At 41.0% G+C, this 14,147-nt stretch overlaps 1 protein-coding gene across 1 annotated transcript in view; it reads right to left on the reverse strand.

The window, feature by feature from the left end:
- Nucleotides 1–10,249, reverse strand: part of GYPC (glycophorin C (Gerbich blood group)) — a 33,939-nt gene extending 23,690 nt beyond the window's left edge. The window contains exon 1 of the mRNA XM_066190218.1: nt 10,012–10,249. Coding sequence (XP_066046315.1) covers nt 10,012–10,045 — 34 coding nt within the window. The 5' untranslated portion in view covers nt 10,046–10,249. The remainder of the gene's footprint in view (nt 1–10,011) is intronic.
- Nucleotides 10,250–14,147: the final 3,898 nt, after the last annotated feature.

Below are 14,147 nucleotides of genomic sequence, written 5' to 3' on the forward strand. Positions count from 1 at the left end.
AAAAGCATTTATCTCCCCAGTTATATTCCTGCCTGCCAAAAGCAGGAGGGTGATTTACTCCTCCTTGGTACAAAGAGTCTCCTTTTGGATCATTAATCCACAGGGGGAATGAGCTCAGGAGCCACAGACATCTCTTCTTAATGTGTAAGAACCTTGAATCAGCGGGGAGTTTTATTTGGGAGCATACAGGATCAGTTTATCTTTATTTGCTCCCCACTACCCCAGTCTTCAACAGTGTTTCCTACAAGAGTTCTAGTTACCATTAATACATCACCTTGCCTTCATTAAAATCTTCGGTGATAGTAGACAAGACTGCTGTGAGCTAAACCAAAGCATTTGAAGCAGAGTAGTATTAAAAACTTAAGATCTGAAATCAGCAAATTCTGATACAAAGTCCAATAAAATCAATATGAGCAATCTCAAGTTCCAGGGTACAAGTATCTCAACAACACTGATTTCAGCTCTGCAATGGCAGCTTGCAATAAGTAAGGTGTTTCCTGAGAAACTCTGCAGAAATCGGAAGGACAGTGAAATAGTAGACTATCTGTTTACAGGCCAGGACCTCAGGTGATCTCAGGTGATGAAGTTTTCTACTTAGAGCTGTACAGAAAACATGCACCAAAACTTATGGTAGGAGAGGGGTTAGATCTGGTGGACACCACTTGTTAATATTTTCTCATTTCTTTAGGAGTAGCAAAAAGAAAAACAGTCTCATTTTGTCTCACTTTGACTCTGTGAAAGCACCTGAAAATTCTTCTATATTGCTAAGTTGCTTAGTGAGGAATGTTATAGACTGTGTCTCTCTATATATTTTCACAATATGCAGACATTTACAATATGCTGCCGTTTTATGGTGGATGGTATTTTATATACTTTACCTCAGCAAAAAAGAAGTGCAGCAGGGAATTAAATTTCTATATTCAAATCTCCCAAGAAGCACTCCATGCTTAGATTTGCCAGGTTCCACATAAGTCTGGTAAATACATATCCTTGTATTTATGTAGATCATAAATACAAGGATAGATCAGAAATGTGGCTGAAAGGGAAAACCCAAAGCTGGCTGGTGTCCTTGGGTTTTATGCTCTCGTGTGTGTCTGCATGTGCCCACAGCATCCTTTATTTTGGCTCCTTGTCACACAGTTAGGCTTTGACAAATTGAAAAGTATTAAGATTAGAACAATCATGTTTACATGTTTTACCACCTGCTACTTCATTTCTGCCATGGTGCTTAAATGTTCGGGCATGTGGCTTTGAAACAGGGTATACCTTTAATGCACTTAAAAACCCTGCTGGATTTTCAGCTCTCTTTGATCTCCACAGTCTAGAGACTATCTCAGAGAATACAAATAAATGTGTTTAGGGAAAAAATATTTTCAAGGAGAAACCCCTAAAGTCTTTCCAGCTTTATATGCATTACCAGTTGATGTCATACTTAAGGTTGTTTTTTGCATTTTATCTTCATGCTTCAGGAGGCTGAAATCTCTATCCAGCATCAGCAGCTTGATGAGGTAACTTGGGAAGACAGATGTGGTCAGAACCACATGATCACCAAAGTGTCAAATAATTATTTGGTGATTCTTGTTTAGAAAGGAGATGGAGGGAGAGATGATTCAGCCCTGAGAAATTTACAGACTAAACAAAGTAAAAGGGATACACTTTTGCAATGAAGAAGACTGTATTTTGTCAAGAAGAAATGGGAAGGATGTGAGTGGAAAGCTTGCTATTAATCATGAGTAGGAAGGAGACATTAATTTTAGAGCTGGAAACAGAGGAAAGACTCAGAAAACCAAGGGTGTGAAAAAAACAGCTTCTTTTGGGGGCTGTACAATACCATCCTTTCCATCTCTTGCCATACCAAGTCACCATGTCTCACTACCCTTGTGGTAATAGCTTGGATTTGTAGTAACTACAAATTATCCCCTGAACAGCAAGTACAAATCAGATATGGGTTCTTGGGTCAGGGTGTGGGATGGTTAACTTGGGAAGAGGTGTTTTGAGGAGCCAGATTCATTCAGTTATAAAGAAGGTAAGATAGAAGGGTATTTCTCACTTTTTAAAGCGTGTTCATAGGTCCAGTCACTACCCATTGCTTGAGCTGTAGGTATGACAGCTCTGAGTGGGAGATGGTAAAGTGCCAAAGGCAATCAGCAAGGTTTCAAAAGAATTCATTTCTTCACATTAGGTGGACACAGCCTTCACAAGAAGGACCGACCAAGAACCCTTTGGATAATATAATCATGGAATGGGTTGGGTTGGAAGGGGCCTTAAAGACCATCTGTTTCCAACCATATCCCCATGGTCAGTAACATCTTCCACTAGACCACGTTGCTCAAAGTCCCAGCCAGCCTGGCCTTCTCCCTGACCTGGTGGTGCTCTTCTTGGCTTTGGTGATGTTAGCAGAAGTTGTTCACTCCATTCTTCATGACTGGAGCATAGATAGGTTGAGTAACTAGAAAAGTGACAGTGTTCAGAGCACACTGAGTGGTTTTGCAAAAGAATGAAAAAACCCTTTTTTTCCCAAAGCAAAGGGGAAGCTGGAACTTGGTTCCCAACTGCAGATTTCTTTCCTGGTGTACTCAACACTTTATGCAAGGTTTTCTGTAGAGAGAGATACAGCCTAATTCTGTGTAGCCCCTCTCTCCACCAAGGGCTTAATTTCCACCAGCAACTGGTAGCATAGCTTCTTTAAACTAAAAAACGTCCCTATAAGTTCAGTGTGGGAAAAACTAGGTTTTTATGCAGTAGAGTCCAAAAATCAAAGGCTGTTGACATAATTATGGAAATTCAAGAGAGACAGACAATAATCATCTCTCCCAATCATGCGATTCAGAATGTAAAAACCATGTCCCAGTTGTAAATAAAAATTGCTATGTGATGACAGGAAAGATCTGGAGAGGGGAGGTGTTGTTTCATAGTAAGCTGTGAAGATGAGAGAGCAAAGAGAAATCAACAGAGAAGAGGGAGAGTGGAAGAGAGGCCAACTCTCAAAGGAAACAAAGCTTCAGCCCAGACGCTGACAGGGAAAGATCTATGTCTTCCTGTCCTGTTCTTTTTTTCCTTCCCACTGGCTGCACTGTGGAAGGTCCTTGAGAGAAGGGGGAAATGGCATTTAACAGCTGGGACCTGCGTGTCTCCCATGTTCAGCTATGACCACTTATTGTGGGCTAAGAAAGGGACAGACAGGTAGGATTAGGAGGTGCAGAGGATATCTGAACTGGACAACATGAGAGGGCAGGCGTGAGAGAGGCCACAGATGCATCAAGGATTTAATTTCCTGCTTGCTTTGTTGGATGGGGCTGGGACTGTGCTCATTACGCTTGCGTGAACCATCAATAGAAGAACAACCTCAGCTAGCTCATGAGTGCTGGTTATAAAGTTTTGGGAATAAAAGGCTAGGCTGTCTCATAATAAATTGGTAAACTCCTAGCCCTAATACATGCTAAGAAAATCTTGAAAGCAGAATTCAACAACATATTCCAGAAGATAGAAATAAAATATAAAAATCCAGCATGTCACTTTAAACATCAGAATTTTTGGAAATGTACACAAGTTTCCTGAACTCTTGGATGACTACATTTTTATGGTAATTCCTCACAATCCACTAGAAATATGTTCTCCCTCTACTCATTCATACATGTAACTCTTTAATCACTTGTGTTTAAGTGATTTGTGGTCTATTTCTCTCACCTAAGCATCATTTGGTTTATGTAAAGTCAGCCATGAAGCCCTGCTATTTCATTCCTTCTTAAGTGACTGAAATTTTTGAAACATCCAATTAGCAGAGAAGAAGCATCTTGCTTTTGTCTTAGTAAAAACACTTTTCAAAGAAAATGAGATGAACAACAGAAGTTTGCCTATCCAAAAAAAAAAAGTTAAACTGGAATAACAGTTCTGTAAGATCTCTTCCAGTATAAATTAATCTTCTCAGCTGTTTGAGGGGGACACAGAATTATGTCATATGATTGAATTGATTCTTGAATAAGTATTTTGTTTCCAAAGAAGGGTTTTTTTTTAAAGAATAACTCTAATTTCAGTATGACTATATTAATATGGTCAGTGTTTCTAGAAAACTGTCACAAAGATGCAACTACCAAATTCTTCCAGCACAGATGAGGTAGAAGAGGAATATAAATCTGAACAAATAAAGCCACATGAGTACTGGAAAGGGTGTGTCTTTGTATACGTATGCATACAGATATAGGGTATATTGTATATACATACATTCTGGGTGTGTATTTATGTGTGTATAGACAGAATTCAAACCTGTTTTCTAGGTTTGGTGTTACTAAAAGAGTCTCTGCTCTCAACTCTAAACACCTGCACATCTGTAAGGATTTGATGTCTGATTCTGCATGGCTGTGACCTTGTCACACATGTTCTTTCTGGTGCGGACAGCCTCATAAAACTAGATATTTTAAACATGTAGTCCCCAGTAAAATAGGCATTTATCACTCACAATAACAAAGAACTGTCTCAGGGTGTGTTCAAAAGCCCCCCTGCAACTTACTGATAAAAAGCTTAACTCTGTTTCAGGGCTTATCTGGAGAAAAAAGAGGTAGAGACCCTCACGAAATAACTGAATTTTTTTCCACCTTAAGATGAAAAAGAGAGGCAGAGGAAAGTAAAGAAAAATCACTTTAAAACTCCAATGCAGCAGAACAAGTTTAACCCATTGAGATTTTAAGTGAAGTTTTCTGCTTCATCAGGAAGAACCCTGTGGTGAAACATATGTCAGAAGAGAAGAAGATATGAGAAACTGGCCTCCTTTGCATATGAGATGATTAATTAAGAGGAAAATCACTTAGCCAGCTGTCTCATTGGTGAAACTACATGTGCAAGGTACATCTGCAATAGTGGAGCAGTATAGCACAGGCAGTGAATTTGATTTCCATGCTAACATAGCAGAGATAGGAGGAATCTGGTGTGTTTAGATTGTGCTTACTTTTTGAGAAACAGAGGAGTCTAGATCCTATTTCAGCCTCAAATTATGAGCTGCATGTCTGTTGTTATAGCATTGCAGTGTTGGTACTTGATGCAGTCGAGTTATCAGTTAGAAATAAATTATCCAGAGAAGAGAGGCCTTTCCTCCATTTGTGTTCATAAATTGTTGGCAAACAAAGCCCGATTTCTCTAAGTGACACTTTTCTCCATTCTCCAAGTAGTTTTTCAAAATGCTTAGCAGCTGGTGAATTTTTCATCTACTCATTACTGGGGTAATGCTGTCAGATTCATCTGACTCAGAAAATTATGTAAGTAATTGTCTGCTGCCCCAATACTTGCCCTCCTAAGGTGTTCCTATATTCTTGTCACTGTGGCATCTGGGTTTTCATGCATTTTCTAACACAACTTGTATGTGAAGCAAAAAAATTGTAAACAAAGTTTCTACTTATGCTAAATGCTGTTTTCAAAAGTTTACTGGTGTTTCTGTGGGAAACAAGCAGGCCAGTTGCTAAATGACTTCTAAGCTATGTTTGTTTCCTGAGCATGCATTACAAAATTAGGGAGTGGGAAGCAAAGAGCTGTTGCCCCAGTGAATCTACTGGAAACAAACCAACTCCTACCTCCCCAGCTTTTTCGAGCTAAAAGCTGCCTCACCAGCAGTGTCTGTGGAGAGTAGTCATTTCTCTCCCACCTGTAATCTCTCCTCTTTACCAGCCTTTTGAAGAAGAGGTGACTGTACAGCACCTAGCACAATCAGATCCCTCTGTTGGCTTGAAGTTCTCTATGCTATAGGAATACTAATCCCTCCCCAACAATAGAGACAGGCACTGCACAGAGCACACACACAAACAGACTTTCAATAGACAATGCAGTCCTGAAAGCATGTTTTACAAAAGACTTTGCTGATTGGACTCAGTCATTTGAACAGTGATGGGATACGGGGTATATTGCACAAGAGCCTAGAAAGAAAGGTGCAGAAGTATCAGAAATGAGATGCAGTCGCTGCATAATTCTGTAATATTAACAGGCTTAAGCACACAACTAGCCATAACCTGAATCTTTAACATCGACTGTGTAATTTTTTTTTAATGACACCCAGCAATGCTGAAAATTGTGTATTTTAAAACAGCAGACTCCTATTTGGGTCGACATCCTCCCTATTCTCTCCAACTCAGTGGTTTGCTGACATTTCTGCTGTTAATTACTGAAATTTCAGGTGCATTCTGAGCCTTTCAATTGCCATACTTTCACATAAATATGTCAGACAATGAGGGTGTCAGGAGAGCCCTGGGGTATAAAGCCAAATTTTCCAATTCATATGCACAGTGGTGGGAAACAAACATACAAGCAGAGACATTCAATTTACATAAATGCTTGTAGGATATGTTTTGAGATTTCTGTGCTAAAAATGAGAGGTTATTAAAATCTGTAGGTTTCCTTGTACATAAATGCTCACAGGATTACCAGTGAAGACCAGATTTCCATAATCAATAGCCTCTGTTTTTGTTTATCACTTACTGTCACAGGCAAGCACTTCTGTTGATTTAGGGCAGTGAAATCACATATATTGCCAAGGTGTGACTAACACAATTAAAAACCTAAAGGGTTCATTCAAGGCTTTTCACAGTCCCTGTGGGAAAGACAAGTGGTATTGCTCCAGGAACATATAAAAGAACCAGTTTGCAGCTCCAAAATATATCTCATTATGAGTTAAAGATGTAGCAAGGCTGTTCTCAGAACCACATGCCCCATTCCCAGCCAGAAGTCACTCTGCCATTAACTGAGACCACCTATGCAAGGTCTCAGCCTCTGTAAGGGGACAGCCCACACAGACATGGCTCATTTTGCCAGAAGCTCTGTCATGGGGGCAGGTGGAGAAGCTTGGGCTGATAGAGCCAAGACCTCCTGCTTGTAAAACAGAGGCAGCACCAGACTCTGCTCCCCTAAGCAGGGCAGTGCATGGGTCACTACTGGAGGACAGCTTGCAATGCAGAGAGAGTGCACACAGCTCAGGAAACTGGCTTTGCTTCACTCTCTTCCTCCCCCTTTTCCTCCCTCTGCAGCTGGGGCATTGCCTGAGGACCAGCCTTGCTTCTTGTCTTCCTTTTGGGCCAATTCTTCTGTGTTGCACACACCACACTGCTTCCCTATCCCCCCAGGAAGAGGACATTATCTGTTGATGGGTGATGAGGAGGAGAAGCCTCCACAAACTGCTCTCCTTAACCACTTACTCCGTTGACAGCTGGCATTTGGAGTATAAGAGACCTCAGATAAACATTCCCAGCCTGCTGGGTACAGATGAAATCCTGGAAATTGCAGAGCATGTTCTCCAAAGGAGTGAACACCTTTGACCCGTAAAGATGGCTTTGCACGGATCACAGCCTCACCAGGTTGAATCTTTGACTTGATGACGTTTATTGTCCTAATCCTTCACCTCACTTGAGCTGTCCCACTGCCTCAAAATAGGGTCACTGCAGCCTAAAAGGAAGAGGGCAAAAACTGCCAGCTGAATTGAGATTGTCAAACCTGTGGAGTTCCTCAGGTTTCATAGTTAAGTCAGGCAGCTACTGCTCGTACATCTGAGCAGGAAGCAAATGCATCACAGAGTTATTCTCTCCCTCATTTCTGTACAGAGAGCCCACTCAGTTATCTGAGTGGTGGATATCTGAGCTGGGCATGGGAAGTGCCCAACATGAGATGGTGGGGCATCCCCATATAGAGGCATTCACAGTGCCGAATATTTAAAATCTGAAACAGAGCATGCTCCAACCTGGATTGACAGGATCATACTGCATTTATAGAATGAATAAAAATTCCTTATCAGCTGTGGGTGAAGACAAGGAGATAAGCGAAGTACATGAGCAATTAGGTAACTTAACACTGTTCAGTTTACATCAGTTGGCAGCTGCTCTGTGGTCTCACCTGCAGGTATCCAGCAAAGAATTAATATGTTCAGTATAGTCAAAAGCTTTTCATGATTTTTTTAATGCATTTTCACACCCATCTCAAAGATTTTCACTGTGGCTATGAAGCAAATTTGTTTTCCCAATTATTCTGCCTCTCTGGCAAACATCTGCTGTCCATGCTGCTCAGTGCCTGTCAATACACTGAACTTTCAATTGTTCCTTGTCTTGCTCCTTGCCAAAATTGCAGGAATTTTACTAGGAAATAAGACCCTTTTCCAAAAGATCTTCCCTCAAAACCTCAACCATTTTCAATGCACCAAACTTGTATTGTACAGAGATATGGTATTATTAGACTTCCCTCTAACTTTTGTTCCTATTCTATAAATTTGATCCATCTAATTAAAACAAAACAGAACCAAACCAAAAAAACCCCAACCAAACCAAATACATTGTGACTTTTTTTCCGCCAGAATACTTCTAGCTGGATTGCAAGCATTTTATTTTCCTGGAGAGAATCATATGATATTAAAATAGTTCAAGTTGAGAATTCCTGTCCACATTTTGGAAAAAAAACCCAAGAGAATCTGATGCATCTTCTTTATTATGAGCAGACAAAAGGCCCCATGGGGCACTAACTCCTCATCATCCAGTTTCCCCCTAGGGCCTTCTGTGGGGTTTGACAACCTGGGTCTGCCAGAGAAGTTGTTTGTAATGTATTCAGGACTGTAGAGCTGGTCCTGGATCTGTCACTTGGCCAAGCCTGTCACTAAATATACAAGATTAGGTCGGGACCCTTGTTGATATTTCACAATACACAAGAAGAACCTCGGTGAGTCATGATCACCCTCCTGGACATGCTTGGAGAGCACCAACAGCAGTAATTTACACAAGTTTTGACAAACCCAAGCTCTCAGAAGGCTGAATTAGCCTGCCTGTATCTTTCCTGGCTATAACAGAAAACAAGCAATAGAAAACAAGCTGTAATTTCTAAACTGCAGAACAAAGTAGAATAAAATATAAAGGTAACATCTAATCTTTCTTGTTCATTAGAATCTGCAAAAAGGATTAAAGAGTAATTAGAAATTGGTGGTTGGGATTCCAGAGATTCTGCTTGCTGTGTCTTTTCTGCTGGATCAGCCTGCCTCATTCAAAGCTTGGGAAATATTGTCAGTGTCTACAGCCATACAGAACAAATACCCTTACACCAGTATCTGAAGCAAACCCTGAATTGGAGGCTGCTGCCAGCAGTGCTGTCTGTACTTTCTGCCTTTATTACTGATACTATGGTATGATAAACAATTCTGCTTTGGCAGTTTATTTATTAAAAATAAAACAAAAGTACTTTCTTGAATTAAAGCAAGAAAGATCACACTAAAGCCATAAAAAAAAGACATATTGCAGTACCAAAAACTCACGAGGTTTTTTTGCAACTTATCAAATTATAATTCACCCCCTTTCCTTCACCTTTCTTTTTAATACTGTCCTAAAATGAACACTACCATACTGCAGCTGAGCTTCTGTGCTCACTTGACTGTTCGGGCCAAATTCTCTCTTTTAAAATTTACTGAAATATGCATAGTTATGCAAGCAGTTATTGCCCTCCTGTACCCTCTCTTGCTGAAAAACCAAATTGTTTGTCCTTAAGCCCATGTTTCTAAATTTCTAGGAGCAGAAGCACATTGTGGCTTTAAATATAGACTGTCAGTTTGTGGCTTGAGTCTCATGTTACACACAGACAGCTTGAGACTCTAAACGCAAGTTGGGCAGCCCCATTACTATCTAAGGAGAGCGTCAGCACGCTTTCAAAATGCTCTATAACTTCATTCCTGAAGGCGGGGGTAGGGGAAAACATCCAAATGAAACTTTTCTAAGCTGGGGTTGAGGCAGAAACGTTACTAACTTTGCTTGGTCCTGTTCGGGAGCCAGAGTTTGCAGAGCCTGTTTATTTTCTTCCCTCACACACGCACACACACACACAAACACAAAGAATTAAGAAAGAAAACCTCCTTCACAACTTTTCCCCTTCAGGATTAGTCTCAGGCATTCCTTTTTTTTTTTTTTTTTTTTTTTCACCTCCATACGAGCTGCATTAGACAATCTTTTCCTTAAGCGACGGGCTGATAAATCCACTCTTACTGTAAGGGGGGGGGGTACTGGTACTCACGTGGTTGAGATGTCGCATTGTTTTGGGAACTCATAATTTACGCCTTTGAAAAATGCCTTATTTGTGTTGACAGTCTCTCTTCCCTGCTCAGAAGTGACGGCGGGATTGAACAGAACAGCTGGAAGAACCCAGGAAAATGCTCCTCTTGTTCGGGCTCTCCTTGCCTGGCTCCTGACCCCTTTACAACTGGAAAAGGAAACAGCACATGTGTCATTCTCTTTTGCCTGTGTAGCTCACATGAGCGGGGAGGGGCACCCATTTGCAGATAGCAGTAACTGTATTCAAGTTTTGCAAGTTGGATGTATTCCACCCCTTTGCTTTTATTAGCCAGCAACCAGTGGAAAGAAAATGCTCTTTTCATTCTTAGCCAAATCTAGACGCACCTATTAAATACACTTCCCAAAACCCTGTCCACTTCTGTGGATGTTATTTAAGTGCAAAACTTGCTGCTGACTCCCTTTCCTAAAATGTCTACCATTAGTAGGTAAGATTGAAAGTAGGACTTTCAATTTTCGTTGCTCATCATCCCCCTTAACACTCACAGTCTGACTGATTCTGTCCTTCCAACAGGTAAAAATTCAGGATGGAATTTACTGGGTCAAAGTAGTTACATCAGCATATATCATGAATCTACACTGTGCTCAAAACAAGGAGGAACCTCTGGCTACAGCACAGGCTGAGGCACAAGTAACTCCAGCCATGGCTCTGACACAGGCTTCCCATGGCACCTTTGGCAAACTTTTAATCTCTGCCCCAAGGTTTGCCTTTGGTAGAATAAAGATGAGACACCTGGTTTCTCTCTAGTCCTGGTATTTTTAATTTAATGTACAGGCAGGTGGTATTTATAAATAAGATGTATTTATACTTATATTTACATATATTGTATTATACTTTATATTATACATATATACTTTATATTATACATTATACTTTTTATATATTGTACTTTATATTATACATATTATATTTACATATATTATATCGTACTTTATATTATATTTAGCTACAGTGGCTGATTTGCATACTCCACTGCTAGTTTTTCAGCCTGGACTAGAGTGCCAGCTGCCTTGTTTATATAGCTGCCATTTAAAACTAGCTGTTTGGCTGTCTGCATGCTGTGCTGCAGTCAGTGTCATGTAGTCACTGTTAGTGTTCATACACAGCCTGTACATAGCTGACATGGACTAGGTTATACCAGAATACTAGTAATTCTTAACGCATGTGCCTTAAACACTATGAAGAGCGGAAAAAGTTTCCATTTTCCTGGTGTCTGTTATGGAGTCAGGTTGAATTAACAGCCTGCCTGTGACAGCAGAAACACAGTAACCATCGGGATGGAAGTGGAAAAAACAGAGTAATGAAATTCAGGCTGGGACCATCCTGTTTTGCAAAATTGTCACAGGATATTTCTGTGAAATCATCTCAGTGACCTCCTACAAGAAATCCGTGCTGTGAACTTGGCTTGGAGTATTTATTTAAGAGCTATAGGATGGAAAGAACAGTGACTTATTTGCATGTCAACGGCAACTAACAGCTTGTTTGTGAACACGGATGCAGTAAACGACTTCGGTCAGCATTTCCATACTCTGGGCTCATGGTAGAGAGCTCTGGAACACTGAATGATAGAGCAAAGCAAGGCACAAAACAAAGACAGGGAAATAATAGGAAAAAGTGCTGACATTCCTGCACTGGCTTCAGCTCTATAGCGTGACATTCATTTACACCTGATAGCTTCTCTATGAAAATACTGATGGGCATGTTTTTGGTTACTGCTTCTTCTGTGTAAGAAACACAATGTGCACAGGTAAAAATTGCGTCTTTCTCTTCTGAGGCATGAGAATTGTTGTCATGTGAAGTTTTTACATTTAAATCTTTCATCATCAAGATCAAGGAAATGTTGGGAGGCCTTTGAGCAACCTGGTCAAGTGTAAGATGTCAGGAGGGTTGTAACTACATGATCTAACCCAAACCATTGAATGATTCTATGATTCTGTGATCCTTAAGAATTTTCAGAATGTCTATTGAGAAAAGATTCCCTAGCTGCTGCAGGTGATGTGAAGGGGGTGGTAGTGGTGGCTTTATTGTGTTAGAGCCAGTGGCCTGGACCGTCTCAGGAATTTTGTGGCAAACTACTCAAAATGGCATGCACGATTAGGTCCTGGTTCTTAACTCCTCTGCATGTGTGCAACACTTCCTGCATCCGTCTGTGTTCTTATTAAAACTACTCCGCCCACCACCAAAATCACTGGAAGAGTTATACCCAGGTTTATGTAGGAGGATTCCGGCAGATCTGAACTCACAAGGCAAAGTCCCCTGTTGTTGTCTTCATTATCTTCATTTTTCTTGGGACTGCTTTCTTTGCTCATTGAATAGACTGGGGTTCCCAGAAATCAGAGCGCCATTTCCCAAAGCCATTTGCTCTCAGAAAGTCCATTAAAGAGACCTGCCTGACCTTTTCCACTCATCATTAATAGAAAATATGTGATGTTGACAAGGGAAACGCCATGTAGCCCAGCATGCTTCCGGGGGAGCCTGAGACTGGGCACTGAACAAAAAGCATCTCAATGCTCACAGCCATCTGATCATGAGGGACAGGAGGCACCAAAGGAACCCAGATCAAAAGATGGGAGTGGAGTGCTGGTAGGGAAAATGTGTGATTACTCATTAATTTTCAATTTGACTGAACTCTGTCCTAATCTTTAAATAGCAGTTGCTTTTGGCAAAAAAAACAAAAGCTCCCCAAAAGGGAGAAGATAACAGAAAGATATTTAAAAGTAATTTTTATCTCAGGATTGTGGTGTTCATACAGGATTCACCAGGTCTGTGGGATAATAGGTATGCTAGGAAATGTGTGTGTCAGCTCTGTAGTTTTCATCAGCCAATTACTTCATCTTGAGCCCGTGGTGTTCCCATTAACCTACAGAAGTGTTGCTTTACCTGCCCTGGTAAATACTTTTGCATTTCCAGCCTTTGGAAGACTCTTTTTCTGAGTAAAGAAATGAAAAATCCTTTTTTTTTTTCCCCTCAGTAGTGCTTTCAGATGTGACAGTGCTTTCAGGTCCAAGACTGTTAGCTCAGAAGTGGGACCTCTTTTGCCTCTGATACTGCAATTTATCCTACTCCTCCTAAGCACAACTATGTAATGAATGCATGGTCAGGCCCACATGGTTGTTCTCTTTGATGCTATCTTGCTCCAAGATAAATGATATTTCACAGTCATTCAGGCTTGGCAAGCTGATGCTGTATGCTGCAGCTGTTGTTCCCAACAGGAAGGGAGGGTTTAGGCTGTGCTAGGAGGATAATAAATAAATAAAACAAAGGAAAGAGGCTCTCGTCAGGAAGTTATGCTTTATAACAGCAGGACATCCCACTAGAAATCCCTCTCTCTGATGGATTTTCATGACAAAACATAATGCAAAATCTGTAATCTCATCCTATAAAGGCAATATTAAGACTGAAGGAGGCTGAGTGAAAGCTATCAGTGATGTCCTTCACTGCCCACCCTGCACAGCCTGCAAGCTTCAGAGAAGGTGTTTGGATCCATCACCCAGATGTTTGAGGAGAGCATGTAGCAGCAGCTGTGCCTGGCTGTGAGTCCAAGATGGGCCTTGTGACAGCATTGGTGGGCACATTCAGATGAACCAGTGGCTCAGTGTCCCACTGGGCTGTGTGCCATGGTCACCTGGCCAGCTGGCCGGAGAGGTTCTGTTTGCTTTCTCCTCTCCTTTGCTGGCTACACACTCCAGGCTGTCTTAAACATGCCAAGCTGCTGAGCTGTGTGAGGTTGGGTGGAATCCCAAATTTTGAAGACTTTGTGGAGGTCAAGGACAAGCAGATATTTGGCTGCTAGGCTGAAACCTGAAGGAGGGATTCTTCACAGGAATGCATTTGGCTCTGGACATCCCATTAAATACTATTTTCTACTGATTATCTTCCTCTCCATCTCAGGAAGGAATTACAGTTTATTTATTTGTTACCTTGTGTGGTGGATTCTCCCTCCTGACTTGTTTCCTTTCTGTTTCCCATTTATTTTTGTGCTGAAAGGGCAATGAATATTTGCCATGGACTCTGTGGACCATCTCAGGTCTGGTGTAAAGTCATGGAGACTGAAACCTTTGTGATGCAAAAGGGGTCAA

The sequence above is a fragment of the Chamaea fasciata genome, unplaced genomic scaffold (genome assembly GCF_029207755.1).
Source record: "Chamaea fasciata isolate MVZ Bird 193981 ecotype frontalis unplaced genomic scaffold, bChaFas1.0.hap1 SCAF_8, whole genome shotgun sequence".
Taxonomy (NCBI): domain Eukaryota; kingdom Metazoa; phylum Chordata; class Aves; order Passeriformes; family Sylviidae; genus Chamaea; species Chamaea fasciata.